The sequence below is a fragment of the Eretmochelys imbricata genome, chromosome 10, assembly GCF_965152235.1.
Source record: "Eretmochelys imbricata isolate rEreImb1 chromosome 10, rEreImb1.hap1, whole genome shotgun sequence".
NCBI classification, from domain to species: Eukaryota; Metazoa; Chordata; order Testudines; family Cheloniidae; genus Eretmochelys; species Eretmochelys imbricata.
In genome coordinates, this window is record NC_135581.1 from 30,778,932 (window position 1) to 30,804,829 (window position 25,898).

A 25,898-nucleotide genomic window follows, 5' to 3' on the forward strand; every position below is an offset into this window, starting at 1 on the left:
CAAGAAGACCTATTCTAAGGGTGTATTACTGGGAGGCAGTGTGGTCTGTGCTCATTACAATGGAAGGGACTCTGGGTTGGGGGCAGGAATCTATTTCTAGTCTTGCCCTGGATCGGTAACTCCCTGCCTCAGTTTCCCCACCTGCAGAACCAGGATAAGGCTATTTGGGTCTGTGCGCTGCAGTCAGGAGCGGTGATTGCAGCATCTGTAGACATAGCTGAGCTAGATTTGATCTAGCTTGAGGAATGATAGTGGCAGCATCCGCAATGGCTACTTGATTAGGTATTGGAGGTTCAGGGTGGGTGTGGCTTCACTACTGTTGTTACTTAAGCTTGCTTTGCTCTAGCTAGACCAAAGCTAGCTCCTGTCTACATATGCGGCACTTGCACCTCCCAGTTGCAGGGTAGTCAGATTCTGTGTGTGAGGTGCTGGCTGAAAAGCACTAAAAGCTCTGCATCGGGGGGGCCGCATGTGTGAAAACAACCCCTATGCCAGATTCAGTCCTGGAGTAATCCTGCTCATGTCAGAGCAGGGATGAAATTGCCACAATCCCTGGGGGCCAAGAGTAAATGAGAGGAAAAGTAGCAGCTGCTTTTGTCAGAGGCTGGCTATGGTGTGGTAGGATTCAGTGCTAAGGCAGTCATGACAAGTGCAGAGATAAGGCAGTTATATTTTAATCCAGATTTGAAATAGGGAAATCCCAATAAATAACCTAAACTCTTATTTCAAGTATCCTTTGCTGCTTGTACATTAACATTCAAGTGAAAGCCAGCCCAACCACCCCAAGCCACAGGGGATTCCTGGGTAACACAAACTGGTCCTTCAGTTTTCCCCTGCACCCATGAATGAGCACCAGAAAATGAGCTCTCAGCAGAGATGCTGGGCGAGGGTCACCAAGGGTGGACGCAAGGGCATCTGAGGCTAGATTAAGCCCCATGCCTGGCGGTTTAGCTCTAGAGCGGCTGGTTCTGTGCTACTGACCAATGGTCCATTTAAAGAAGAGTCTACATAGTAATGTCGCTCCTGCCTAGAGACCAGGGTGGAGCCAGAAGCTGCCTTCTGCCATGGACTCTGTTCCTCAGATGTTCGAAACACAAAGAGAATGTGAAGGAAGGGGGTGGGGTGAGCAGGCAGGAGGAGGAGCTCTGCCCATGGAGCTGAGGAACAGAAAGCACAAACTTGTAAGTACAGCAGAAACTGCCACCAGCTGCCCAGAGCTCCCACCCTGCATGGGAGAAAGGGGACAGATTCTCTCCTCCAACTCAACCTCAGCAGCTGCTGAGTCACAGAATGGTGGGGGTGCTCACATAGACCAGGATAAATCCTAGATGGATTAGAGCTGTATCAGCCCTACAGCCAGAGTCCAGCTCTGCATGCAGGGTTATAGAGGAGAGAGAGCTGGCTACAATTCACCAGCAGAATCCCAGGGCTTTGGTGAGAGGGAAGTGAACAATTCAGCTTCTGAGGAACCACCAGGAATGGCAGGCAGGCAAAGTCCTGAGCTTCTACCCCAGGAAGGTAGAGATGAAGACACTCGTGTCCAAATTGAGGGTGGCGTGCCACCAGCGATCAGGAAAATACAGGACCTGCAGAGGAGACAGAAGCAGGGGAGGGGGCGCTGCTTGCCTGGTCCTTCACTGGCCACGCAACCTTGATACAGCTGCCCTCTTGTGTGGGCTCTACCTGTAGAAAGCGGTGGCAGCCTGGGCTTTCAACTGTGACCTGAGCTTCCAGTGAGAGCTTCTCTGAGGCTGACTGGCCACTTGCCTACATTGTAATGCCTCTGAATAGGCTTGTCCACTCCATAGCTAATTTGTGGGGGAGGATTAATTTGTGGGACAGTGGCAGGCTGAGTCAGAGGGAGCTGTGCTGTGTGTCCATGTGGACTCTAGCTCCCCCAGGCATTGTGGTTTAGCCTCTGCGTATGTTCTAGGCAAGGGCCACATGCTCTGTTTAGTGCTCAGAACTAGAGGGTCATAGTTAAAGCAAAGGCAGGGCTCAGTGTGTCATTTCTCTGAGCAGATGCTGGGCCTTAATCAGGAGCCCAGTCTCCCTATTCATTCACCAGCTGGCTCGTGCACTTTACCCCCCTCCCACCATTGCAGGGCCCCTCCTTTCTGAAAATCCCTGCTGGGAGTGGCATTCAAGCTGCAGCTAGGGCTGTCTGGATGCTGCTACTCATGCTTGTCCTGCATCAGACTAGGACCCTCTACTGGCAGGGTTTGGCACTCCCAAGCTCCTTTCAATTGCTGGTGCTTCATGCAGGCCTCAGCCCTGCCCTGCGAGAAGGATCATCAGATCCTGTGCTGCAGAAACCTGCTGCCTGCTCCCACATGTAAGCTAGCTTCTATAGCTAGGCTAGGCCAAAATCACCGATACTGACCTCCTTCCCGAGCTAGAGCGTGTGGCTGAATTCTTAAGAGTGTGCGCACACGTATTTATAGATAGAGTGCTTTGAGATCCTCTGACAGATGAGACTAAAGAGGGCCATGTCACATTCAGGGTTCTTTAGAACACCCTTCTCCCTAGTATTTGAGCCCCTCAGCATTGCCAAGTGAGCCCTACCACAGTCCCAGAGGGTAGGAAGTGCTGTCCACATTTCCCAGCTGAGGCCCAGACAGACTGGTTATCTGTGTAACATCAGATAGCCAGCTAGGAACAGATGCCAGCCCTGACATGTACCTGCTGGGCCCCCATCAAGGCAGTATCTGAGCGCCTTGCAATCTCTAATGTATTCCCCCTGCCCCCCAAGAGGCTACAAGACTTGCCCAGGTTCACACAGGATGCCTAGAGCAGAGCAGGAAATCAAACCCCAATCTCCCAAATCCTGGGCTAGTGCCCAATCCACTGGCCCATCCTTCCTCTCTCTGCTGAGCTTTAATCCAACACTTCTCTCTGCACATTTACTGGCTGGCTCTTGAGCTCTGCTCCCCCTTCTGGCCTGGCTGGGCACTGCCTGTAACGCTACGTGGTTTTCTCCCCTGTCCCACCCGTTACACCTCCCAGTTGGCCTCCTGCATGGTAATGCCAGCATCAGGGGACGTGGCCCCTTCCAGTCCAGCCCCAGCACCTAATCCTGTGACAGCTGGCCTTCTGTCTGGAAAGCAACAGTGTCAGGAATCTTACAGCTGCTTGTGCTGGTGTGCGTGCCTGGTCACTGTGTGGCCTGGCTCTGGTGCAGAAGTGCTGGTGTTGGGATTCCTGGTCCTCTGACAGCCCAGCTTCAGCACTGGGGTTCCCAGACACTGTTGCGTCAGGGTCCCTGCTGCTTGTGCAGCACCAGCGAATCTCCCCCCTCTCTCCAGACACAAAGCCCCTGGCGTTCCAAGCTGATGCACTCTACAGGTCCCTTGAGCAGCTGCAGCAGGGGGTGGGCTGGCTGGCTCACTGGGCCCTGGGGTGCAGGACTGACCTCACCAGGGTGAATGGTGCACTCCACAGGGCGGTCCTCTGGTGGCAGGAATGGGTATGTGTCCAGCAGCCAGGATAGAGTTGTCTTGTTGGGGTGGAACTCCGGGGTTTTCTCGGGGGGATACAGAAACCAGCGCTGCAAAGAGAGGGGCTCTTAGCAAACACCCCGCTCTGCCTATCATGGGGTCCCCTTTCACTGGAGACCTGCAAATCTCTACTTCCCTGCAGGGTGGGCTCCCCCTTCCTCCCCAGAGCTCAGCAGTTCCCCTTCTGCCCTCCTCTCTTGGAAAGGATGTGTGGGGTGGCCTGTCTAAGAGGAACTGCTAGGGCTTTTCCAGCTGCCCCCATAAGGGTCAGACCTGAACAGGAACCTCACTGCCTGATTACAAGGTCTCTGGGGTATGGGCTGTTGTCTTGTTCTGTGTGTGTACACACCCTTTTGCCACAGGGGCCACTAAGGAACCTCCATCGCTGGTCCTCAGTGTGTGCAAGTGGCCAGGTGCATTATGGGGAAATTTCCCATTCCTCCAAAACCTCAGCTACTTGCAGCAGACAGCACCCCAAGGCTGCGGGGATCACGGATCCTCTCTGAACAGGCACAGTCTGTGCTCCGCTGCCTGGATCAAATCCCCACTTTGCTAGGAGGGTGCTCTGCTCCACAGCGGGGCTGTGGATGGGGAAACACCTGGTTTTTCCAGGGTCCATAAATCAGTCCACTCCCCACCCAGCTCTCACCTTTCTGCCGAAGATCACCTCTGAGTAACCCGGGCCGTGCCAGTGAAAGGGAACCCCAGAACCGGAGCCTGCGGGCAGACAGACAAGAGATGGGATCAGATGGACCAAGCCTGGTTAGGCCATCGCTTCTGGGCAACATGTTTCCATCTAAGCCTGGGAAGGATTCCCCTACAGCCCATTCCTTCCCCCTGCCATCATCTTTTCCCAGGGTGGTACTGACCAGCAATCCCAAAGCTGTAGGCCCCGCTGGTGCCTGGAATCCGGAATGGAGGTGGCATGTATTTCTGGAAGAGGGAGCCCCACTCTGTGAAGTTATTGTCTCCAAAGAAATAGAGTGTGTCTGGTGAGGAGAGAAAGAGACATCGGTAACCCCCAGAGAGCACGAGCTCTGGTCTGTCTGGGCATGCCGGCTGGAGAGGGAAGCACAACCCCGGCCAGGAGGCGGCCCCTAGGAATCCATCCAGAACTGGATTTCTCAGCCACACGGTTGAATCCGAGGCAGAGCACTAAAGAGGGTGCAGGGAGAGCCTGAACAGAAGAGCCCTCTACTCACCACTGCCCAGGGAGGCCAGGTCCTGAGGCTCCAGCAGGTGCTCCACGTATTCCTGGAATGGCACATCCACTGCGAGGGAGGAGAGAGTTCACGGCTGTCCTTCCCCAAGGTGTGTGACCTATCTACCCAGGCAGGGCTGAGGGGGCACAGCAGGGCTCTCACACTCCACCCTCCTCCAGCTTATTCCCTCTGCGGAGCCCACAGCCCAGCAGCCTGGAAATCCTTGTTGTCCTGCCAATGAGCAACACTGAAACCCTCCCTCCTAGGCCAAGTGCAATGTGTCCAGTTCACAGCTGGAGAAACCGATGCACAGTGAGGGCCAGTGACTTGCCCAAGAGCACAGAGTGGGGTTTTGGCCCAGGAAGAGGGAGGAGGCAAAGGAGCAAGCCTGGCTTACTGTGCTCCCTGGACAATGAAATCCAGAGCCTCAGGCAAGATCTTCTGTCATCAACCAGCCGTGACAGCAGGAAGGGAGGCATTGGCTGAGGCCAAGCAGAGTTGTGTTTCTGACCCCTCTTTGCCCCCCACGTCTGTCTGGAGCAGCTTCCCACCACACAGCCAGCCCAGTGAGAGTGCAGCTCAGCGCATGTGCCCTGGAGCCAAGCCCCGCACCTTTACGGTAGGAATAGGTGTTAGCAGTGCTGAGACGCACCAGGCGGTCCCCGAACTCTGCCAGCAGCTTGTTCCTCGTGCAGAGCGCCTGGAATTCCTGCAAGCACAGAGAAGAGGTGACAAGGGCCCTGGGAAGGCAGAGGTGCTTGGAACGTGGCCTGGGGTCCCAGGTCAGGCTGGGAGGACCATGCCCTACTCTCTCTAGATCTGGCTTTCGAGCTGCCAGCGAAAGAGGACAGCCCTTCTTGTTCCCAAATCCAACTGGACACAGACCAACATAGAGATGCCCTGGGGCTGGTCCAGTTGCCACCGTGGGATGGAGCTTCCTGCTTAAGAATGGATCCTGGGGGGCTGCTCCAGAATCCATCATGTGGGGAGGGGAACTCCCCTCCCAAATGGATTCCCTGGGTTACTCTGATGGTCTCCACTCAGAACCCCCCAGCTCAACTCTCTCACTGCTTCCCATCACCCTGCAGCCATATGACTGAGAAGGGAGTGTCAGTATCAATAGAAATCACGCCGTCCCCTACTGTCAATCCCCCCTTTTGGCAGAAGTTACTCCCAGCCAGATATGGAGCACGTGCCTGGCTGCCAGGAGGGCAAACATGGCTACTAAGCCTGGCCCTGGGGAAAAGCTGGAGAGGCTCCAAGGGGCTGTTTCCCTACATACAATGAGATGGCTCAGGCTGGAGGGGCATATCACAGCCAGGAGCATGTAGCACTTACCGAGTTGTCCGTGATTCCCTGGATAACAACAGGCCTGGAAAAGGCATATCTGGAAAACACAGAGGGAAATTAAACACTTTCCTGGCCCCTTGGGACCTGGCACATTCTACATACCCAGCTCACTCCCATCAGAGCCCCTGGTTAACAGTACTAGTGTTAGCTGTATTGAAAACCAGCTGTAACCACCCCTGGAACAGATTTATGTACCGATACATGGGCCGAGCTGTTCAGTGCTCAGACTCAAATTCTTTGCACCTTCAGTGGCAGTGGGTGGGCAAGCTGAGGACAGACACATTCACAGACCATCTCAAGGGCAGATCTAGGTTATGGGACCTCTGGGGGCAAGGAGAGAGAGCTGTGCAGGCAGCATGGGGATGCATGCTCTGTGCTGGCACACTACCAGGTCCGCAGGGGGCTAATGGAGAAGTTGGGCTTGTGGCACTCATTATGGGAGTCACTTCTCTTCCTAGCAGTGGATGGAAAACTCTGATCAGATTCTATTGAATGGTCACTGATCTGCAAGTTGCCTGCTGACAGAGAACCCCATCTCCTAACTGGTCCCAAGGTAAACAGCACCCCTCTGGGTGCCATGAGATTTCCACAATGACCTGTGCACAGCCAGGACCCTGTGGAGTCATGTCAAGGGGAAGACCTCAGAGAATCCCCCTCCCTCCCCCAGTAATAACCATGCTGATTTCATGCAGTGCTGGGTACAGGAAAGGGGCTGGTTGAGCCCTGGAGAGCAAAGAGAGCAGCACACCTACTGGTCTATGAACTGGGAGTAGGTCAGGGAAGCATCTCTCCTCTCCACCGTGCAGTGGTCTTCTTCCATCAGAGCCAAATACTTGTTTGTCAGCCTGGGGTGGGGAAAGGGACAGAGCCCTCGGCATCAATCACTGCCAGCCTGAGCATTTCCCAGCAGGTGACGTCATCCCCAGAGGATCAGCAACCCCCGCAGGGGGAGATCGGACCTGGTCACTGCCAGCTCCCTTTCCCTCTAACCCAGAGACGGTAAATCCAACATCAGGGTCGGTGCCAAGGGTTGCAACAGCAATGGAAAGAGGCCTGGGGAATCTGTCAGATTTCTCAGCGGGGAGCGTCAAGGAACTGATGCCATGACTGCTCCATAGAGGCAGCCGCTTCAAGGGAGGAACAAAATATTCTAGTCAGCCCCTTGCAGATGACAGGAGGGGCACTGATTGGCCCACTGGCCCGTTGTGATAAGTAACAAGGCTGCAAGCCCAGTTCTCTCTCCATGGCAACTCCAGGCTAGGTCTGCTCTCCCCCAGGGAATGCCTGGGCTGAGTCTGTTCGTGGGAGGTTGCTGACCCTCCAAGCATCTGCTCCTTCAATCAACTGGCTAAGAACTAGGCTAGCAGAAGTAGCAACGGTTGTCTAGGGCATTAGATACTGCCAATGTGCAGGGATGGACTGTGTTCTTAGGGGCCTTTTCAATCTTAGATCTGTTCAAACTAAACCAAGCTCCATGGTTGGGGAGAAGAAGAAAGAGTTCAAGAGCCACACCTAATATATAAGAACATAAGAACGGCCACACTGGGTCAGACCAAAGGTCCATCTAGCCCAGTATCCTGTCTTCCGACATTGGCCAATGCCTGGTGCTTCAGAGGGAATGAACAGAACAGGTAATCATCAAGTGATCCATCCCTTGTTGCCCATTCCCAGCTTCTGGCAAACATTCCCTGCCCATCCTGGCTAACAGCTATTGATGGACCTATCCTCCATGAACCTATCTAGTGCTTTTGTGAACTCTGTTATAGTCTTGGCCTTCACAATATCTTCTGGCAAGGAGTTCCACAGGTTCACAGTGCGTTGTGTGAAGAAATGCCTTGTTTGTTTTAAACCTGCTGCCTATTAATTTCATTTGGTGACCCCTAGTTCTTGTGTTATGAGGAGTAAATAACACTTATTTACTTTCTCCACACCAGTCATGATTTTATAGACCTCTATCATATCCCCCCTTAGTCATCGCTTTTCCAAGCTGAAAAGTCCCAGTCTTATTAATCTCTCCTCATACGGAAGCTGTTCCATACCCTTAATCATTTTGGTTGCCCTTTTCTGTACCTTTTCCAATTCCAACATATCTTTTTTGAGATGGGGCAATCACATCTGCACCCAGTATTCAAGATGTAAGCATGCCATGGATTTATATAGAGGCAATATGATATTTTCTGTCTTATTATCTAACCCTTTCCTAATGATTCCCAACATTCTGTTTGCTTGAGTGCCGCTGCACACTGAGTGTGGGCTAGGGGGATATGGAGAAATCCTTCCCCACATAAGCCATTTCAAAATGCCATCATTCCCAAGTTTGTTAAGCACTGACCAGATTTCCCCCTTTTATTTCTAAATCTAACCTTCTCTCTGCCTTTGGCATCTCCACAAGAGCACTCAGAGTTATACGCTCAATAACGCTTTGAGTTTCTCCAGTGCCTTGCTGCCAGCCACTTCACAAACATTCATGAATTGATCCTCACAATCCCCTGAAGGCAGGGAAATGCTATCATCATGATTCGAGAAACTGAGGCACGGAAAGGATAAGCGACCTGGCCATGGTTACAGTGCGAATCAGTGGCAGAACCAAGAATATAGCGCAGGTTTCCCGAACCTTAGTACTTCACTCTACTCCCTAGGCAACTCTGCCTCTAGCTGGGCCATCTAGGCAGAGCTAGTTCTCCTGACAGTAGCCAAAACCATGCCTGGGGGAAAGGTGATCAACAGCCTGCTTACAAAATGCTAAGCAGTCAACAATAGGCTAACAGGTCCTCCTTTTGGGATACAAACCTCAAGGTAATATATAATTTTCCAGCTGGCAGGAGACAAGCAGAATGCAGTGAAGATCAGAGTGGAGAGAGTGGCAAGGTATTGACGTTGTGATAAGCAGGAACCTGGTTCTTTCAGCAATGGAGGTTTCCCTGACCACCTCTCATGAGTCAACATAGCATTCTGCATGGCAGCACGTCCACTGGGGGGAATGTGGACCAGACCTGATGCTTTAAATCCCAGAAGAGACTGAGAAAATACTTGAGTGCATGGGTTGTCTACTTACCAGCCCCCATTTCCTTCCAGGTAATCTAAGTCTCCAGGCAGCGACAATGGGATGGATAGGAGAAGGAACTGCCACCACGATCCCATTTGCCCCCAGCAGCCCTCTGCTGTCTGGGGTGTCAGATTCTCTCAGAGAAGCAGGCTGGCAAAGCTAGGGAGAGACCAGTGCAGGACAGCGTGTTAAAGGCTGTAATACACCCTAATGCCAGCAGGGGAATCAATCCAGCTGTTCGCTCGCTTCTGGCTCTTTCCCTTCCCTCCCCTCTCTGAATTTACCCCCAACTCCAGCTCTAGGCTAATACCTGCTGTACCCCTACCCGACCCTCTACCCCAACTCCCTCGCGCTGCATGTGTCGCCTCCCACGTCCCCGGGCCCCTCCAGCCCCTACCGCCACGCGCCGCAGGTGGAGCGCTCTGTCTGCGTGCGGCTGCCGATGCCGGCAAGTCTCAGCCCAGAGCCCCCCCCCACCTCCATTGCATTCTGGGAGCTGTATTCCAGGCATGTCACAGCCGCCGCCACCCCGGGGACCCGCGCGCACTGACGCCTTTCAACACGGCCTGGCAGGATGGCCACGTGCTGCTGCGTGGGCTCGTGGCCTGCGGACTACATTACCCAGCAGGCACCTGGGAGACACTTCCATTCGTGGTCCCTCAAAGGGGTGAAAGGGGAGGAAAGGCTGATGCCACATGCTGCTATTGGACTGCTGGCCTGGTGACTACATTACCCAGCAGCCATTGACAAACGTCACCAGCCACTAACCCACAGCTAGTCTCAGAGCAGGAAATGGGCTGAACCAAGAGCCCTTCCTCCCACAGGCCAAACACCCCTGCTCAGCGGGGGAATTTCATGGTTCAGGCCTAGCTCCACCTGTTTTGCACCTCTGTAGCCTGTGTTCTGCCCCATTGATTCCTCCCCTCCTATGTGCTTGTGTTCCCGCCTTTTCCACCAGGTTTCCTCAGACTGATGCCAGCCGGGATCAGTACAAGGGTGACCAGATGTCCCGATTTAATAGGGACAGACCCGATTTTTGGGTCTTTTTCTTATATAGGCTCCTATTACCTTCCACCCAAGTCCTGATTTTTCACATTTGCTGTCTGGTCACCCTAATCAGTACAAGCAAAAGCTAGCTGGTTGCTGCTGCTGCTTCCCTCCTATGCCGGGCCAGCATGGCAAGGGGCTATAGGAAGGATGTCAAGAACTTGTGGCCGTGAAAGTATTTAGGGGGCCCAAGGATAGAGGATTCTGTTCAACAAGAGCAGGAGCCTAGGAGGTGTTCCTGCCAGCATCCACCCTAAAGGGGGAGGTGGTGCAGTTGTGCAGGAGGATCAAGAAGCACAGATAACTTGAAAGTTGGTACAACATGGGTCATGCTAATCAGCATTTCAAGCCAGGTGCTCGTTGGGCAGGTGGTACAAGTTTATGACCATGAGGACAGGATGGTAGGATCTGCTCCAAAGGGGCGCCTCCCCCCACATTCTAGCCAATTTGGGGACCTTTGTAGCTGTATAGTTGTCATTTTCAAAGCACTATATAAACACTGACTCTCAACTGACTCCCTCTGAAAGTAGTTTGATGCTTAGGCCCATTTAACAGATAAGGAAAACGGAGGCTTGGAGAAGTTAAGTGACTTGTTTAAGCACATACACCAGGGTGGTGACTTCAGACTCCTAGCTCTGGGACTAAGTAGATTCTGCTCACCCCAAGGCATCTGTCTCAGTTCTACAGATTCTCCAGGAACAAGAGGATGTTCAGCTGAAATCACAAGTGAATTGGTGAATTAATCAGAACTTTTCCCTAAGTCTCCAGAGGCTACGCCCTATTCAATATGAAGCATGCAATCTGTCTGATTTTCTTTTTCCAGAGGCAATTGCAGGTTACCTTATGCTCAGCATTTAGGGGCTGGGCTGGAGAATCAGGTTAATAACTCCCCTTTCCCAAGAATGGTTGGCTATTAGACTGTGGTCAGGATTGATCATTAGACTCCTTTCCACAAGGAGAATCAGCGAAGATGCTATGCACATGCAGCCAGAGCTGGACAAAGCAGCGTTCTTGGATGTATTCACATGTGGCAGCTGCATACAAACAAGTGACTCACTGAGGCTACTTTGTTCTTTTTTTATTCAGTATAAAAGTCAAGTTGTAGCTCAGAGTCCGGCTCAGACTTTCTTGCTCATTAGATTGGTTTATAAAGAACTATGTTTACACAATATTCCGGTACCTTTAATACAAAATTATTTACACTCCAGTCAAAAAATAAATAGAAGACAATGACTAGGAAAAGCTGTCCAGGAAGGCTCTTGGATGTTGCAGGCTTTACTGTATTTCAAGCATTGTGGAGGAACCTTCCCTACACAAAGTCAGCCTCACTCTCAATCCTGTTCAAGGATAGCATCCTGCAAGTGGTGCCGCCTCTGTAAAATCCAACAGCCTCTCCTGGCAAGTGGCTGTAACTCCAAAACCTCCACCCAAGCAGAGGCTCCAGCGATCAGTCTCCTGTTGGTTCCATTCAGGTCAGGGACTGAATCCCACCTCTCATCAGCTGCGGGTTGGTTCCTTTCAGTTCAAGTGTATTCGCAGAGGTGGCCACAGCCCGCTGGACAGTGTGAACTGGTCTCTAGCCATTTCATGATGTGCTGCAGGTGGCCACCGTGACTGCAGCCCTGGCACCACACAAACAGGCCCTTCACCACATGGTGGCACACCGCACACATGCTGGCACACTGCCGACACCTGGCCCAGAGAGAGAAGATTACACTTGAATCAGCTGCAAAGAAAGCACCCTGGGGTGAGCGGCCAGCTCAGGCAGTGAAACCGTGGCATGTACCACGCAGCTCCCAGCTGGATCAAGGAACCCTTCCAATCAATGCAGACTCCTCAGGGCGTGAGCTCAGTCAATCCCTGCCCACACCTCAAAACTGTAACTCCTCCAGTATCATCTTGAGCTCTTGCTGGCACACGGCAGGGAGTTTATAAACCAGAAACCCAAGAGAGCAGGAAAAACATAATATTGGGGCCCGACACTGGATGCCTCACAGCAATGAAATCAACTACAAATCGAACAGCATATAAAGAAGCAACAGAACCTTGGGGAGGAAGCTTTAACCCAGGTCAGGCTGGGAACATGCATGGGAGACTGTTTACCATTCAGAAGCAGCACAGATCGTTAGTGATCACAAGGGACCCCCGCAACAGCAGATTGTATTTCTCTGCTGCAGTGTGGTTCAGTGGTTAGGACAGTGCTCTGAGAGGGACGTGGGTTTTATTCCCAGTGCTGCCATTGGCCAGCTGTGTAACCTTGGGCCAGTCACTTCACCTCTCTCTGCCTCTGTTTTCCCGCCACCTTGTGTCTGGTGTATTTAGAGTAAGCTCTTCAGGGCAGGACCTCTCTTTGTGGGTGTATGCACAATAGGGTGAGCTCCACGTGGGCCTCTAAGTACAAACAAATAATAATGGAAACTGAACTGGGTAGGAGATTACATCACATCAAGATAATGCATTAGCTACCTCCAGACAAACCCTTGCAAAATGAAGGTGCCCACCCCACTCCCCCTCCACCCTAGAGCATCTCACCTGTCGCAGATCCAGCCCTTGTTGCTCATCGGCCGCTTGCAGTTGCTGCAGTTGATGTGCAGGGTGGTGGAGGCCTGGTTGAGGCAGTTGATGGCTCTGCACGTGCTCAGTTTGATCACCTCATTGGAGATATTCCAGAGCTGGAAGCGCTGCAGCAGGTCGATATAGGAAGTGTACCAGTGCTCCTGGGGCGGGGTGGGGGGGCAAACACCTAAGTTAGCCTTGGTTCACATCAGGGTCTGTGGGCAAAGTTACTGAACCCAAACCCCCTCCCTGTGACTCCAGCCTCAGGTTAAATCACCTTTAGAAGGGGCTATCAAATGTTAGACCAAACAAGGAGGGGTGAAGAAGGGTATACCATCTAGCTACTTCATGCATTGGTTATTCTACAGTACACACAGTTAGCTGGGATGGTAACACGCCAAAGGAGATCTGATCTCTGCAGCTTTCTGCCTTTGCATTGTCAGAGAGAGAAAATAAAGCCAAAAGCATGATTCACTCTGCTCCCAAGAAATTCTTAACTCACAGTCCGTAAGACCGATGGCCTAACTGGACTCCTTGCTCAGTGGTACCTTTCCAGCTGGAAACGTTATTTCTTATTCATTTAGAGTGGCTTGGTCTTACTATATAGTCTGTGACAATTCTCCAGCACAGTGCTCCCAAGCTGTTTGGGAACAGATTACCAGACTAGGCCCTCGACCAACACCCACCAACCTCTCTTTCAGTTAGTGTATCAGGAATGCCTTCCCCAATCTGTGCTTGGAGTTTCATCCTTGATGTGGGCTTCCTTACAGATGTCCATGCCTTTGTCACTTCCAGACTGAGTTACTGAAATGTGCTCCAATGCAGGCTACACCTGAGGCTCTCACACTTTGGCTGGGGCCTGTCTGTTTAGCATCTCTGACAGTGTGCCAAAATCAGCACCGGCTTCCAGATACCATTCAAGGTGTTGGGTTTGATCTGTAAAGGCATCGTAGGGCCACATTCTCTCCAACTTGAGATTAGCTGGGGCATTACAGCTGAGAGCCAATAGATACATCTGGCTGTTATCTGTGGACAGCCCTCGACTCTGGGATTTCCCCCCACCAGTCCAGCAGAGCCTGAGTTTGCTCAATGCAAAGTCTGCCCAGGGCTCTCCATGGGGGACAACTGGATGAAAGGAGAAGATCTGAGCACTGACAATGAGTCAACTGCAGTTATTTGTATGCCCTGGTATAGGGCAAACTGTTCTGCACTTAGAGCTCTGGAGAGCTGTGTTTTCACAAGCCCAAATAAATATACCAAGCTAGTCTGGAGCAACGACACATGCCTGCAGCCATGCTGCTCCCTTATGTCTTGTAAGGCAAAAGGGTCAGTGCTCAGAAGGGAGAAGAGTCTCCAAGGAAAACCTCATGGTGCTGGTGATGCTGCAGGTGTCTATCCTCCCTTTAAGTTGGTGCTATGCCAGGAAGCAGGTACTGTGCTTCTAGTGAGACTGCCTTTCAGACCAGAGGCAGTACTGAGACATTAGACACCATGGCATTTTCTGCAGAAGTGGGTTGTTCGCCCCAGTGATTGGGCCAGCTCCACTCCAGAGAATTACATCTACCATTTCAACTGGATACAGCATTTGCTTTCACTGTTGTGGGACTTCGCTGTGCACTATTAACCACGTTCCCTACCCCAGAGGTGGCTGCATTTCGCTAATAGATAAGAGGTTCTTGTATTTTACAGGGAAAGTGTGCAAAGCACTCTGGGGTCTTCTGGATGAAATACGAGGGATTATTATGAGAGTCTCCAAACCCTGTTTGCTGGGAGAGGGTATGCAGCAGCTTTGCTGAAGAAGCCTCTCTCTGGGAAGTGCCTCCTCCCTACAGCGCTATACCTGGGTTTGCTCATCGATCTCTTTCCTGATCCGGTCGCCCAGCACGATGAGCACGGACACCGCCATCTGTACATCCCCCTGCTCGGCGTAGAAGAGGAGCATGTCCCGGACGATGGGGTTGAAAAAGTCAGGTGGCAGGCGGTTCTCGTAGAGCGAGTGAGAGATTGAAATGAGGGAGAAGGACTCCACAGGCGTCAGGGACACAGTCTCGGCCTCGTTGCCACTGACGTGAGGAGAGTCTGCCTTGTCCTGCAGGTGGTCCAGGGCCGAGGGGTTGTCCACTATTTCATGGCGCAGGGGAAAGGCTTCCTGAGGGAGGATGTATTCCTGTTCTTCGGCTGCAAAAAGACATGCCCTCTTCAGTGAGCAGGGTTAGTGCCACAGATAAAGGAGACACAAGGTGGGTGTGGTAATATCACTCACCTTATTCTTTAATATCCTGGGACAGACACAGCTACACCACCACCAGAGAAAGGGGTCAAGGAGGGATCTGGCATCCTCTCTAGTGCAGTGAGTACATACAAGCACCTCCTGCTGATATCCAGCTGCACTGCAGTCATGCGTGTGCACTCACAGAACAAAGAACTCACCATGGGGATTCTCATGGTCCATCATGTACAGTTCATCCTCATCCCCCTCCACATCCCCCAGGAGATAGTCTGCAGGGACGTCACTGCCCTCTGTCTCCTCATTCTCTGGATGAGCATGGAAAGGGGAGGAAGAGCAGAGAGAGAGAAGACAAGTCAGGGTACCCCTACAGCAGCAGAGCTTGTCAGACTTTCCCTGTGCCGCTCTGGCGGAAAATGCAGGCTGTTTACAAACCCACAACCCAGCTGCCAACTTGGCATGACCTCTGCTCTCACCATCAGCAAACTGACCTAGGGGCTGGAGCTGGGGGTGGGTCACACAGGCACAGAGCTCTGCATGGGTAAAGCACCCTCTATGCAATGACCTCAAAGCGCTTTATAGAGGGAGGGCAGCAGCACTGTCCCTTCCACAGATGGGGAAACTGAGACACAGAGGTGTGGAAAATGGTATGTCAAGGGTCACACAGCATGTCACAGTGCAGTCCTGCCTCCCAGTTCTCTGCTCTTACCACTATCCCATCCCAAGGGACGGGCTCCAGCCTCAAGAGACTTGGGCCAATGATCTGCAGACAATTTGCACGTTCACTAATCAAAATGCCTGAGGTTCTGCAACCATGATTTGTCTGGTCTTGCTGGGACAGAGTTCTCTGGGAGGGGGGATGCTAACTGGAACTAGAACTGCATCCTAACAGGATGATGGCGTCACGGTGCAATGCAGACCAGTGAGAGGTTGTGTCACCTGCTAACAATAACCAAGACAAAAAGAGTGTCTGATAATTGCTGGCTGGCAGTTGGGTTCAAAAGGACCAGAGCAGTACCTGAGAGCGGAGAAACACTGGTATAGTTAAGGGTAGCTGTGGGCCAGCATTCTGCTAGGAGCAGGGAAGATGACTGGGAGTGTGCCAGGGTTACCCTGCGAGTAGTAACCAAGGCTGCTAGAGACCATGGAGCGTGACTGGTGTGTTGCTGGCAGGCTGCTGGGATCATGCTTGTTGCGGACTGTGAATGTCCCAAGCAGGGAGTCACAGTAGCAAAGCATTTGAGGCATCCAGGGTTACAGGCAGGCGGTGACTTAACCCCCCATTGTCTGGATTGCACTCCCAACAGTGAGCACTTTGGACTCCTATTACTGAGCCAGCCACTGGCACGCTCCGCTGGCCCAGCCGTTGAAATGTTACCATCGTTGTTGATTAAGGTGGAGGAAGAATCCATGAGGATGTTTTCGGACCGGCTCTCTCCTTTGCTGCGCTCCAATCTGGACTCGTTGCCTATCCCTGATGGTATGTCCTTCAGGTTAAAGCTAGGAAGGAAGCCAAGCCCACATTAGCCCGTTTCTTTCTCACACTGAAAGAGGCCGCAGCAGCAGCTGCCGCTCTGCTTTCAACTGATGGGAATGAAGGAGCTGGCCCATCTGACTTAGATCAGTGGGAAGTAAACAGCTCCTCCGCAGTGACTCTAACTTGGTTTAAGTAGCCATCTCTAGAGTGGTTCCCCCTTTCCTATCAGCCAGTGAAGTTCCCACATATCCCCAGTATGCCTGTGCGGGCCTCCCCATCCACTTCCCCCTAACAGGGCCATGTCAGGGGATGCAGTGATTAGACTGCTCACCTGTTCATGAGTGGGAGGGAGGTACTGCCCTTCCCCAGGCTGTGGTTCAGGTTAGCAGAGGGCACAGTGCCAGGGCTGGAGTAAATAATTCGGAGCATCGTCCACGTCTGGGCAACCTGCCCCCAGGGAGAGAGAGAAGGGAGGAGGGGAAGGGTTAGATTGTTACCACTGTCTGTCAACCAAAGCAACATCATCAGAAAGTTGGTTTCTGGAGCATAGTTCAGGGCCCAAGCTGAAAGCATGGGGCAGGATATGCATCGTCCCTTACCAGTGGTGTCTGTGGGGAGGGGACCTGCTGCAATGTAGAGTTTCTATCCACCTTGCAATGTTCCCTAGATCTTTCCTGCCCTCTCAGGTAACAGAACTGGCAGCAACCCAGGACAACACCAGAAGCGCAGGTACACTGGCAGAGCTACGCGGGGAGGAACAAGGTCAAGTCTGGCCCTGGATCTGAACAGCCATAGGGTGCTGGGATCTGGGCTCTACTTTGGGTTAGTTTCTTGTCACAAACAGTGCTTGGTTGGGCTCTACGCTATTTTAAAATCTCCTTGCACATGAGTGAATTTGTGCCCAGTCCAGACAATTCTACCTCTGCTCCTTATCTGTTTCATTCTGCTCCTCCTGGTGTCCTCCTGTGCAGGAGCAAGGTAAGACCCACTGCACCAAGGGGCACTCTGTAGTAGAGGGGACGGCAGGAGAGAGACATCTAAAGGGGAAGTGGATGTGACAGAGACAAAGGGAGAGGAGAAAAGACAGAACAGCTCTGACTACAGGTCAGCCCACAACTAGCAGGTGTTAGGTGCACGCTGACGACAGTGCATTTCTGCCCCTGGCCTTAGCAGGGAGAGGAGCACATCTCATCTCACAGCAACAACTCTTGAGGAAAGAAAGGAAAAGAGAAACAACAGAAAGAGCTTAACCCTCGGGCAACCTACATTTCCAGGTCACTTCCCAGCTCTAACACTGCTTCCATACTAGGGCTTTAAACAAACTTCTGAATGTAGAACATTGATTCATAGAAACGTAGGGCTCAAGAGGTCAGCTAGTCCAGCCTCCTGCACTGAGAGACAGGACCAAGTAAACCTAGATCATCCCTGACAGGTGTCTGTCCAACCTGATCTTAAAAACTTCCAGTGATAGGAATTCCACAAGCTCCCTTGGTAACCTATTCCAGTACTTACCTATCCTTAGGAAAAACCTTCGAAAATCGAACCTAAATCTCCCTTACTGCAGATTAAGCCCATTATTTCTTGTTCTGCCTTGAGTGGACATGGATAACAGTTGTTTACTGGTCTCTTTGTAACAGCCCTTAACATATTTAAAGATTGTTATCAGGTCCCCCCTCATTCTTTTCTCAAGACTCTAAACACACCCAGCTTTTTAACCTTTCCTCCTGGGTCAGGTTTTCTGAACCATTCATCATTTTTGTTGTTTTCCTCTGGACTGGACTCTCAATTTGCCCAAAACTTTCTCAAAGTGTGGTGCTCAAAACTGGACACAGTACTCCAGCTAAGGCCTCATGAGTGTGGAATAGAGCAGGACAAATACCTCCCATGTGTTGCAAATGATACTCCTGTTAATACACTCCAGAATAATATTTGCATTTTTCACAAAATATTGTTGGCTCATATTCAATGTGATCCACTGTAACTCCCAGATCTTTTTCTGCATTACTGCTGCCTAACCAGTTGTTCCCCTTCTGTATTTGTGCATGTGATTTATCTTGCACTTGTTTTTATTGAATTTCATCTTGCTAATTTCAGACCAAATCTCTTATCTAGGTCATTTTGAATTCTAATGCTGTCTTCCAAAGTGCTTGCAACACCTCCCAGCCTAGTGTCATCTGTAAATTTTATACGCATGCTCTCCATTCCATCCTCCAAGTCATTAATGAAAATATTGAATCGTACTAGACTCACTAGGTCTAGCATATCAAAAAGAGACCTTTCTCCCTTCCTCTGGAGCAGGGATCAGTGGTGTTGTAGCCCATCTAACACCTTTTCTGCATTTTGTTAGGTTCCCCTCCACCCTCACAGAATCTGTATGGGGAGGATCATTCTTCACCCCCTGCCCCCACCACCATTTGCCCAACGGGGAGGTCACTGTATTGTTTTCTCCCTACATTTCTGATCTAAATCCAGTTTAGCATCATTTCCCTGTCCTCACAACTCTTCCCAGTTTAGCACCACCTACAAATTTCATGAAAGTGCAGGTTACTCTCTGTTCCAGAGCAAAGATAGTAAATAAGGCCTGCAGCACTCCACCTCTGCTCTCCCCATCTCAGTGCTCTGTGGTTTGCCATTGCTCCCTGTTTGCTGTCCATCAGGGAGCATGCACAGTCCTTCTGACAGGACTCCAATCCAAACCAATCTGCATTAATCTGGCCAATGAGATTGCATGAGACACCTTGTCAAATCAAACATTAGCAGCCAGATATAGCTCGGAAATCACTGTGTTTACTGTATTATGCTAAGAGAGAAGAGATGCAATAAATGTATGTAAATTTACACTATGCACAGCTGTTCCCATTAGAGGGCAGCAGACAACCAAACATTCTCTGCAGCCCACACGACCTGTCTCCACAGTTTGTGTCTATGGTATCTGGCTATACATACGATCAAATCTTCCTATGCCAGCCACTTTGGCTTGTAGGCTCAGCTAATAAAAAGCAGAGCCTGCCTCTCCCTTTCCACAGGCTGTTAGAGGGTTGCATGTACCTGGTCGCGGTCGAGCTCTTTGGCTACCTTGGCGTTGTGGTCACACAGCTCTGCCAGGGGCCTCCCCGCCAGCGCATACTGCTTGGCTGTTCTTACAAACCAATCCATGCTGCCGCTCTCCAGGTCTGTCTCAAAGACACTCAGGGCACTGGAAGAAGAGATGTACTCGAACTGCTCCGTGGGGTCCAGCTTGCGCTTGAAGAAGATGGGATGCCGCCTATCACCGATGTAGGGCTTGCGGTTGGAGTCGGAGGAGATCAGGCTTTCTTTGGCTGCAAAGGCCAGGTCCCCAAAGAGGCTGTAGCACAGACCCTCAGGGTTGGCCCTGTCAATGGGCTGGCTGGCATCCTTGAAGATGTGCTGGTAAAGCGTGCTGTCCTTGGAGCCTGAGAGGAGGAAGTAGGGATCGTGCAGGTGGCGCCATACAATACCCGTGGTGACGTCCTTGTGCTCTTCGAACATGGCAGACGGGATGAAGGGGCGCCGCACATCCCACACGTAGATGTTGTGGTCCACCATCATGGAGCAGGTGGCGATGTGGTACTTGCACTCAGGCCGCCACTTGACCCTCGCCACAGAGGCTATGGTTTGCACGCAGTAGATCTCTTTGGCCCTGTTGGTGTTCATGTCCCAGACCTTCACCATCTTATCTCGGCCTCCTGTCGCCAGCCAGCCCCTGGCAGCAGGGAGAAAGGAACAAGCAGAAACATTAACTGGAGAAATGTCCTGGAAGTTGATCTTGGATTATTGGCTTTTACGCAAGCCGTTTAAGCCAAAGGTGGTCAGAGTGCTGCCTGCCAGCCACATGGCACTAACCAAGCACAGGCCTTGGGCACCCTCTCTTTTAGCATGGAGGCATAGCTCACCAAAACTACAGGTCCCCGTGTGCAAGTATTTAAAGGGAACTGCGCATGCTGGGACCTGTAGTTCCCACAGACTACACCTGCATATTAAACAAAAGGGAGGATGCAATATCTTCCATTTTATTCAGATTAGGTGTGGCCCTACAGCTCCTGGCTGAGAAAATTTGGTTCCCCTGATTTAAGGCAAACTGTCCTTTCCATTTCAGTCAGTGAAAATGAGAGGGGCTTCCAGCCCCCTCCTCCTCCCACAAATGAAAGCAGAGGACAAAAAGGCTAATTTTAGGTACTTTGTGCTTCTCTCAGCTTGTGAAGATAGCTCCCCAGCGTGAGATGGACAAGGAGTTCTAGGAGGCTGTACAGGGTCCAGGAGTTGCATGCAACATTTTTCAGTATAAATTAATTATTTACTGGGAAATCTGACATTTCCTCCCTGTGAATCTCAGTTGATACCTGATGGCAAATGTGCCTAAGACACAAGCAAGCTGTGTTTAAAGCAGCTCTCTCAATCCCTGAGCTGATCAAGTTGGTGAAACACGATGGACATACCTGATATTGCCCAGTTCCAGCAGCTCACTTCTGGTTTACTAGTTACTGCTTGCTATCCCACAGAACAGCAAGAGTGACTTGTTTTATAAGACATGCTGCTCCTTCCGATATTCAGGAGAGAGCTGTGTAACCATCAAGTTCTCAGTACCCCACCACACAGTTTTCATAGAACCACTGTGTGAAGGCATCACCTTCAGGAATTTTTTGACAAGACAGGGTGATTGCCATGGGCAGAGCGGGGCTCAACCGGGGCGGTCAGTTAGCACATACCTGTCCTCTAGATGCCAGTCACAGCAGAAGACAGGCCCATTGTGAGCTGTGAACATCCTCTCGTAGCGGTCTGGCCGGCGGATGTCCCACAGCTGCACATTCCCATTCTCAAAGGTTGCAGCAAAGGTGAAGTAATCACGGATGCTAAACTGCACATCGCGCACACTTTCCGACTGGCCTGAGGGACAATAGGAACGTAGACCAGATCCGACAGGGCCCCAGCAAAGTCATTCCCCCTGGTAGTGTTAACGCTCATGTTTGCTAGACAGGGTCTACAATAAGCTGCAATGGCAGGCCAGCCTGATTCACTCCTGGACTCAGCTCAGTGCACCCTGGGTGTAGGAAAAACAAAAATCACCTCTACTAATGCTCCAAAGGAAACTAGTGGCCACCCTGGTTCAGAACAGTTTCCTTTGCAAAGCTGGCACTGCCTCTGCCCTACATAGTCCCTAAATAGAGAACTTCAGAGCTGTCAATCCAGCACCTGTCCATCATACTTTTTTTTGTCCTAGTCTCTCTCCAAATCCCTGTGCATCTCCCTTACCCAGGCAGTAACTGTGTCATCAAAACCGCTGCTTTCCTAAGGTACCAGACTTCAAGGCACCAGATATGGGCAACTGCATTGGGATGTGGGTGGGAAGAGGGTATGATTCAGGGACAATGGGAAGCAGATCCACCCTCCCCCAACAGCTCTACCACCACCCTAACAACTGACACAGATAATGCAGCTCTAGACATCGGCTACACACATTTTTCAAATCAGACCAAAAAGCTGCATGTCATGAGCCTGAGATCCCAGATAATAATGACATAGGCTTACATCACTGGCCGCTATGGACTAGAAGTCCCACCAGCAGGGACTCTGTCCCCGAATCCCTTGCTTGGATCATCATTGCCCCAGAATGGGGAAATCTTTACCACAATGAAGCACAAAAAAATGAGAGGGACAAAGGCCTGGAACATAGGGGATTATCTGGTATTTCCCCTTATTTAAGGTGATAACTGATAACTCCAGCCTGCAGCATATGCTATAAGCATCCTAATGCACAGAACACTGGCCAAGTGGGCCCAAGATTGGGGCTTGATCTAAACTTAAAACTTATACTAGCATAGCTATGTTGGTTAGGAGTGTGAAAAAACCACAGCCCTAGCAACATAGCTATGCCGACAAAACCCACAGTGGAGACACTACTATGCCGAGAGACGCACTCTCCTGACACATTAGCTAAACACTGTATGGGAAGATGGCTTTACTACATCGGAAGAACTCCTCCTCCTGTCGGCTTACACTGCGTCTACACTATGCAGCCTATCCCAGCATAGGCTCTGCAGTGTAGACATGGCCAGAGCCCTTACCAGAGAAGGTGCTGACAGAGTCTTTCTTGCGTAGGTCAAAGCATTTCATATAGCCGTCCTGGGAGCCACTGAGGAGCATATACACCTCAGTGGGATGGAAGCACACTTTGTTAACTGTCCTCTTGTGTTCAGTGAACAGCTGGTCCTGTTTGTTACGGGATGGCTTCCCGAGGTTCCAGGTCACAACCACACCATTGGTAGCTGCTGTGGCCAACAGGTTCTCATCCATCTGATGCCACACCACGTCAGCACAGCTGAAGTTCAGGGATGGCTTACGGCCAACACGTAAGTTTAGCTTCTCCACAAACTGATCTTCATCTATTGAATAGATCTTGAAGATGTTGCGACCAGCTACCACCACCTGAGCGGCATCACGACACACACTGATGGCATTAGCAGGGGCATCCAGGTGACAGAACATGGTACGTCCAGTGATGGTGTTGCCACCAAGGGCAGTGGTAACCCGGGCCATTTTCTCCATGGTTGTCCTCTGTGTGACTTCCTCTTTTTAGACACCACTGGATGCCCTGCCCAAAGAGAAGGCTTTGAGACTCACAGCTCCACATGCAGCATTCTCACAGGTGAATCCATTTCCACCAACTGTTTACAGACCTCATTAAAACTTTCTTGAAAGCAAATGAATTGATTTATGCTGCATCTAGGATTCTCTTCCTACTGTTCCAACCGGACTTGCATACCACTTTCCCTGATCACATTAATCAATCAGTCTTTAACTACAGAAACTACTGCACAGCCACTTACTTAAAAGAGTAGCTCAGATTCAGCCTTGGTGTCTCTTTGGTCACCCCCTGCATGTACTTTCCAGTAAGTCCATGTTAACCTTTCAGAGATTTCAGTTTCCTTCTTAATTCAAATATCTGAGAAAAAAAACCCATTTGCAGGAACAACTCTCGCTGTCAGTATGGGCCTGTAAAGCAAGAGAAGAATCCCTCAGAAGGCAAAATGCAGTGATGAGGACAGATGTGAACCAATGAACTGTTCAGTAATACAAGATATACAAGACTTCATCATAAGGTCATAATGCCCAAAGTGGTTGCAAGCACCAGAGAAAATTTCATTTTTGTTTTAATAGTGAATTTAGAGCTGAAGAGTGACGGCAGTAGAGAGGGAGGTAGTTTTTGTTATCCAGACAACTACAACACAGGCAGGAATGGGGCAAGCTCTCCATACAGACTGCGTACCTCAACCATGGAGGGGCCACAAACACAACTCTCTGCCCCCTAATGTTCCTCAAGGTGCCCCAAATCATACAGCAAAGTAATGAGATAATGGCTCTCCAGCCAACCACAGCAACCACAACCCCTCACCCACAGCCTTGGACATTGGAACCCCCTGTTGAGAGGGAGCCAAAACAACGAAGCAGTTGGTTGCCTATCCTTCCAGCCATGGGTCTGGTTGCTCCCTACAAAGAAGGGCAGAGCCACCATGGGTTACTGATTAGCAGAACAGTGGACAGTTTGGGGTGATGGGGCTCTTTACAAGGGGGCCAGAAGCCTGGGCTCCCTGCTTAGAACAGCTCCTCCCAATCCCTTTCTTAATCCTCATCTCCTCCCTGGCAGCCCATGGCCCCGCCTTCCTTACCCCTGCCCCCTCCCCTCAGGCCCCCTCCTCTCAGTCCTCCTCCCCCTCCTCCTCCTCCTCCTCCCCCACAACTCCCTGCCCTTGGTCTCCCCCACTTCTCTTCCTTACCCCTCTTCTCCCCTACTCCTGTACCTTAACCCCCACCCATGGTCCCTCTCACCTCCCTTCCTCCCCCACCCCGTCCCCTCGAACTCTCTTCCTTCCCCCCCGGCCCCCCGGTCTCCCCCGACTCTCTTCCTTCCACCCCCCGGCCCCTCTTCCTTCCCCCCCTGGCCCCCCCGGCCCCTCTTCCTTACCCCCCCTCGGTCTCCCCCGGCAGCCCATGGCCCCCCTTCCTTCCCCCCGCCCCCTCTCCTCAGTCCCCCCGCCGGGGGGAGTGGCTCGGGCAAGGGCAGCAGGCCCAGCGATCACGGGGGAAGCGGGCCCGGGCTGGGGGCCGAGCCCGGCACCTACCGCGCGGAGCAGAACAACTTCGGGCCCGTCCGCCTCCTCCGCCGCGGCACGGAAACGCCGCTGGGCTCCGCTCCGCCCTTCCGCCGCCGGTAGCGCCCCGCCCCCAGGCCCGGCCGGAGCCCAGCAGAGGGAGAGGTGGAGGGGAGAAGGGAGCGGGGGGCTTAGGGGTACTACGGGGAGGGCTCCCCGGCTAGATTTAGGGGTACTAAGCACAGGGATTCCCAGGCTAGGGCTAGGCCAGGGGCTCGTTGGGGTCCCCCAGCTGGGGTTGCTGAAGGTCGGGCTCCCCGGGCCAGGGTCAGGGTTACTCTGGGTAGTGATTTCAGGACTAGGGTTACACTTGGTGCCCGTTGGGTCCCCCAGCTAGGGTTACTAAAGGCTAGGGGAAGCTAAAGGCTCCCTGGGCTAGGATTAGGGTTACTAAGGGTAGAGATTCCCGCACTAGGCTTAGGCCTGAGGCTCAATGGGTTCTCCTAGTTAGTTTTCCTAAAGGTAGGGCTCCCCTTGCTAATGTTAGGCTGTGAGATCCTGTACCCCATATAAAAAGAAAAGGAGTACTTGTGGCACCCCATATGACACCCTGTACCCCCTGTTCACCACTTTTATATGGTTATGATATTGTATGCCTTGTGAGGTATCATTTGAAAACTCATAATCTGCTGAACATCATTGGTCTGTTAAAATGTGTGTAACAGCACTGTGTGTAAAGCTAGAAGATTTTACTATGTTTGTTACTTTGAAATATGTTATAATTCTGGGGAAGGCCTGCAGAGTAGCTCCTCAGAGATGCCAAAGGACTGACATGGGTGTTAGAAAATTATTAACTGCTGAAACAATCATTCGCCAGCAAGGGAGACTGTAAATAAGGAATTTACATATATCCAAGAGGAATCAAACTGCACGTACACAGAAGTGGTAAGCAAGATGTCAAGGTTCCTTCCCTGCTCTGAACGCTAGGGTACAGATGTGGGGACCTGCATGAAAACCTCCTAAGCTTACTTTTACCAGCTTAGGTTAAAACTTCCCCAAGGTACAAACTATTTTACCCTTTGCCCTTGGACTTTTGCTGCCACCACCAAACGTCTTACACCGCTTACTGGGAAAGAGTTCATTTGGAAACGTCTTTCCCCCCAAAATCCTCCCAAATCTTACCCCCTTTTTTCTGGGGAAGGTTTGATAAAAATCCTCACCAATTTGCATAGGTGACCACAGACCCAAACCCTTGGATCTTAAGAACAATGAAAAAAAGCATTCAGTTTCTTAAAAGAAGAATTTTAATAGAAGAAAAAGTAAAAAGAATCACCTCTGTAAAATCAGGATTCTAAATACCTTACAGGGTAATTAGATTCAAAACATAG

The 25,898-nt window shown here is 51.3% G+C and overlaps 2 protein-coding genes across 3 annotated transcripts; both read right to left on the reverse strand.

Annotated features, from left to right (window-relative positions):
* Positions 1–662: 662 nt before the first annotated feature.
* On the reverse strand, positions 663–9,666 carry JMJD8 (jumonji domain containing 8). Of its 2 annotated transcripts, none has more exons than XM_077829306.1 (10): positions 9,573–9,666; positions 9,105–9,254; positions 6,802–6,894; positions 6,038–6,086; positions 5,312–5,408; positions 4,700–4,768; positions 4,367–4,486; positions 4,147–4,214; positions 3,413–3,547; positions 663–1,586 (listed from the first exon to the last, which is right to left on the reverse strand). In XM_077829306.1, exons 2-10 carry the CDS (start codon positions 9,188–9,190, stop codon positions 1,506–1,508), a joined length of 798 nt encoding a protein of 265 aa, XP_077685432.1. In that variant the 5' UTR covers positions 9,191–9,254; positions 9,573–9,666; the 3' UTR covers positions 663–1,505. The 2 variants fall into 2 exon arrangements, with proteins under 2 accessions (XP_077685432.1, XP_077685431.1); XM_077829305.1 differs by lacking the exon at positions 9,573–9,666 and adding an exon at positions 9,493–9,565.
* Positions 9,667–11,205: 1,539 nt separating this feature from the next.
* Positions 11,206–24,588, reverse strand: WDR24 (WD repeat domain 24). The gene is made up of 11 exons (XM_077827794.1): positions 24,541–24,588; positions 23,248–23,413; positions 22,486–23,012; positions 21,130–21,307; positions 19,451–20,126; positions 16,734–16,849; positions 16,304–16,425; positions 15,129–15,233; positions 14,539–14,876; positions 12,675–12,859; positions 11,206–11,834 (listed from the first exon to the last, which is right to left on the reverse strand). Exons 3-11 carry the CDS (start codon positions 22,964–22,966, stop codon positions 11,666–11,668), a joined length of 2,370 nt encoding a protein of 789 aa, XP_077683920.1. The 5' UTR covers positions 22,967–23,012; positions 23,248–23,413; positions 24,541–24,588; the 3' UTR covers positions 11,206–11,665.
* Positions 24,589–25,898: the final 1,310 nt, after the last annotated feature.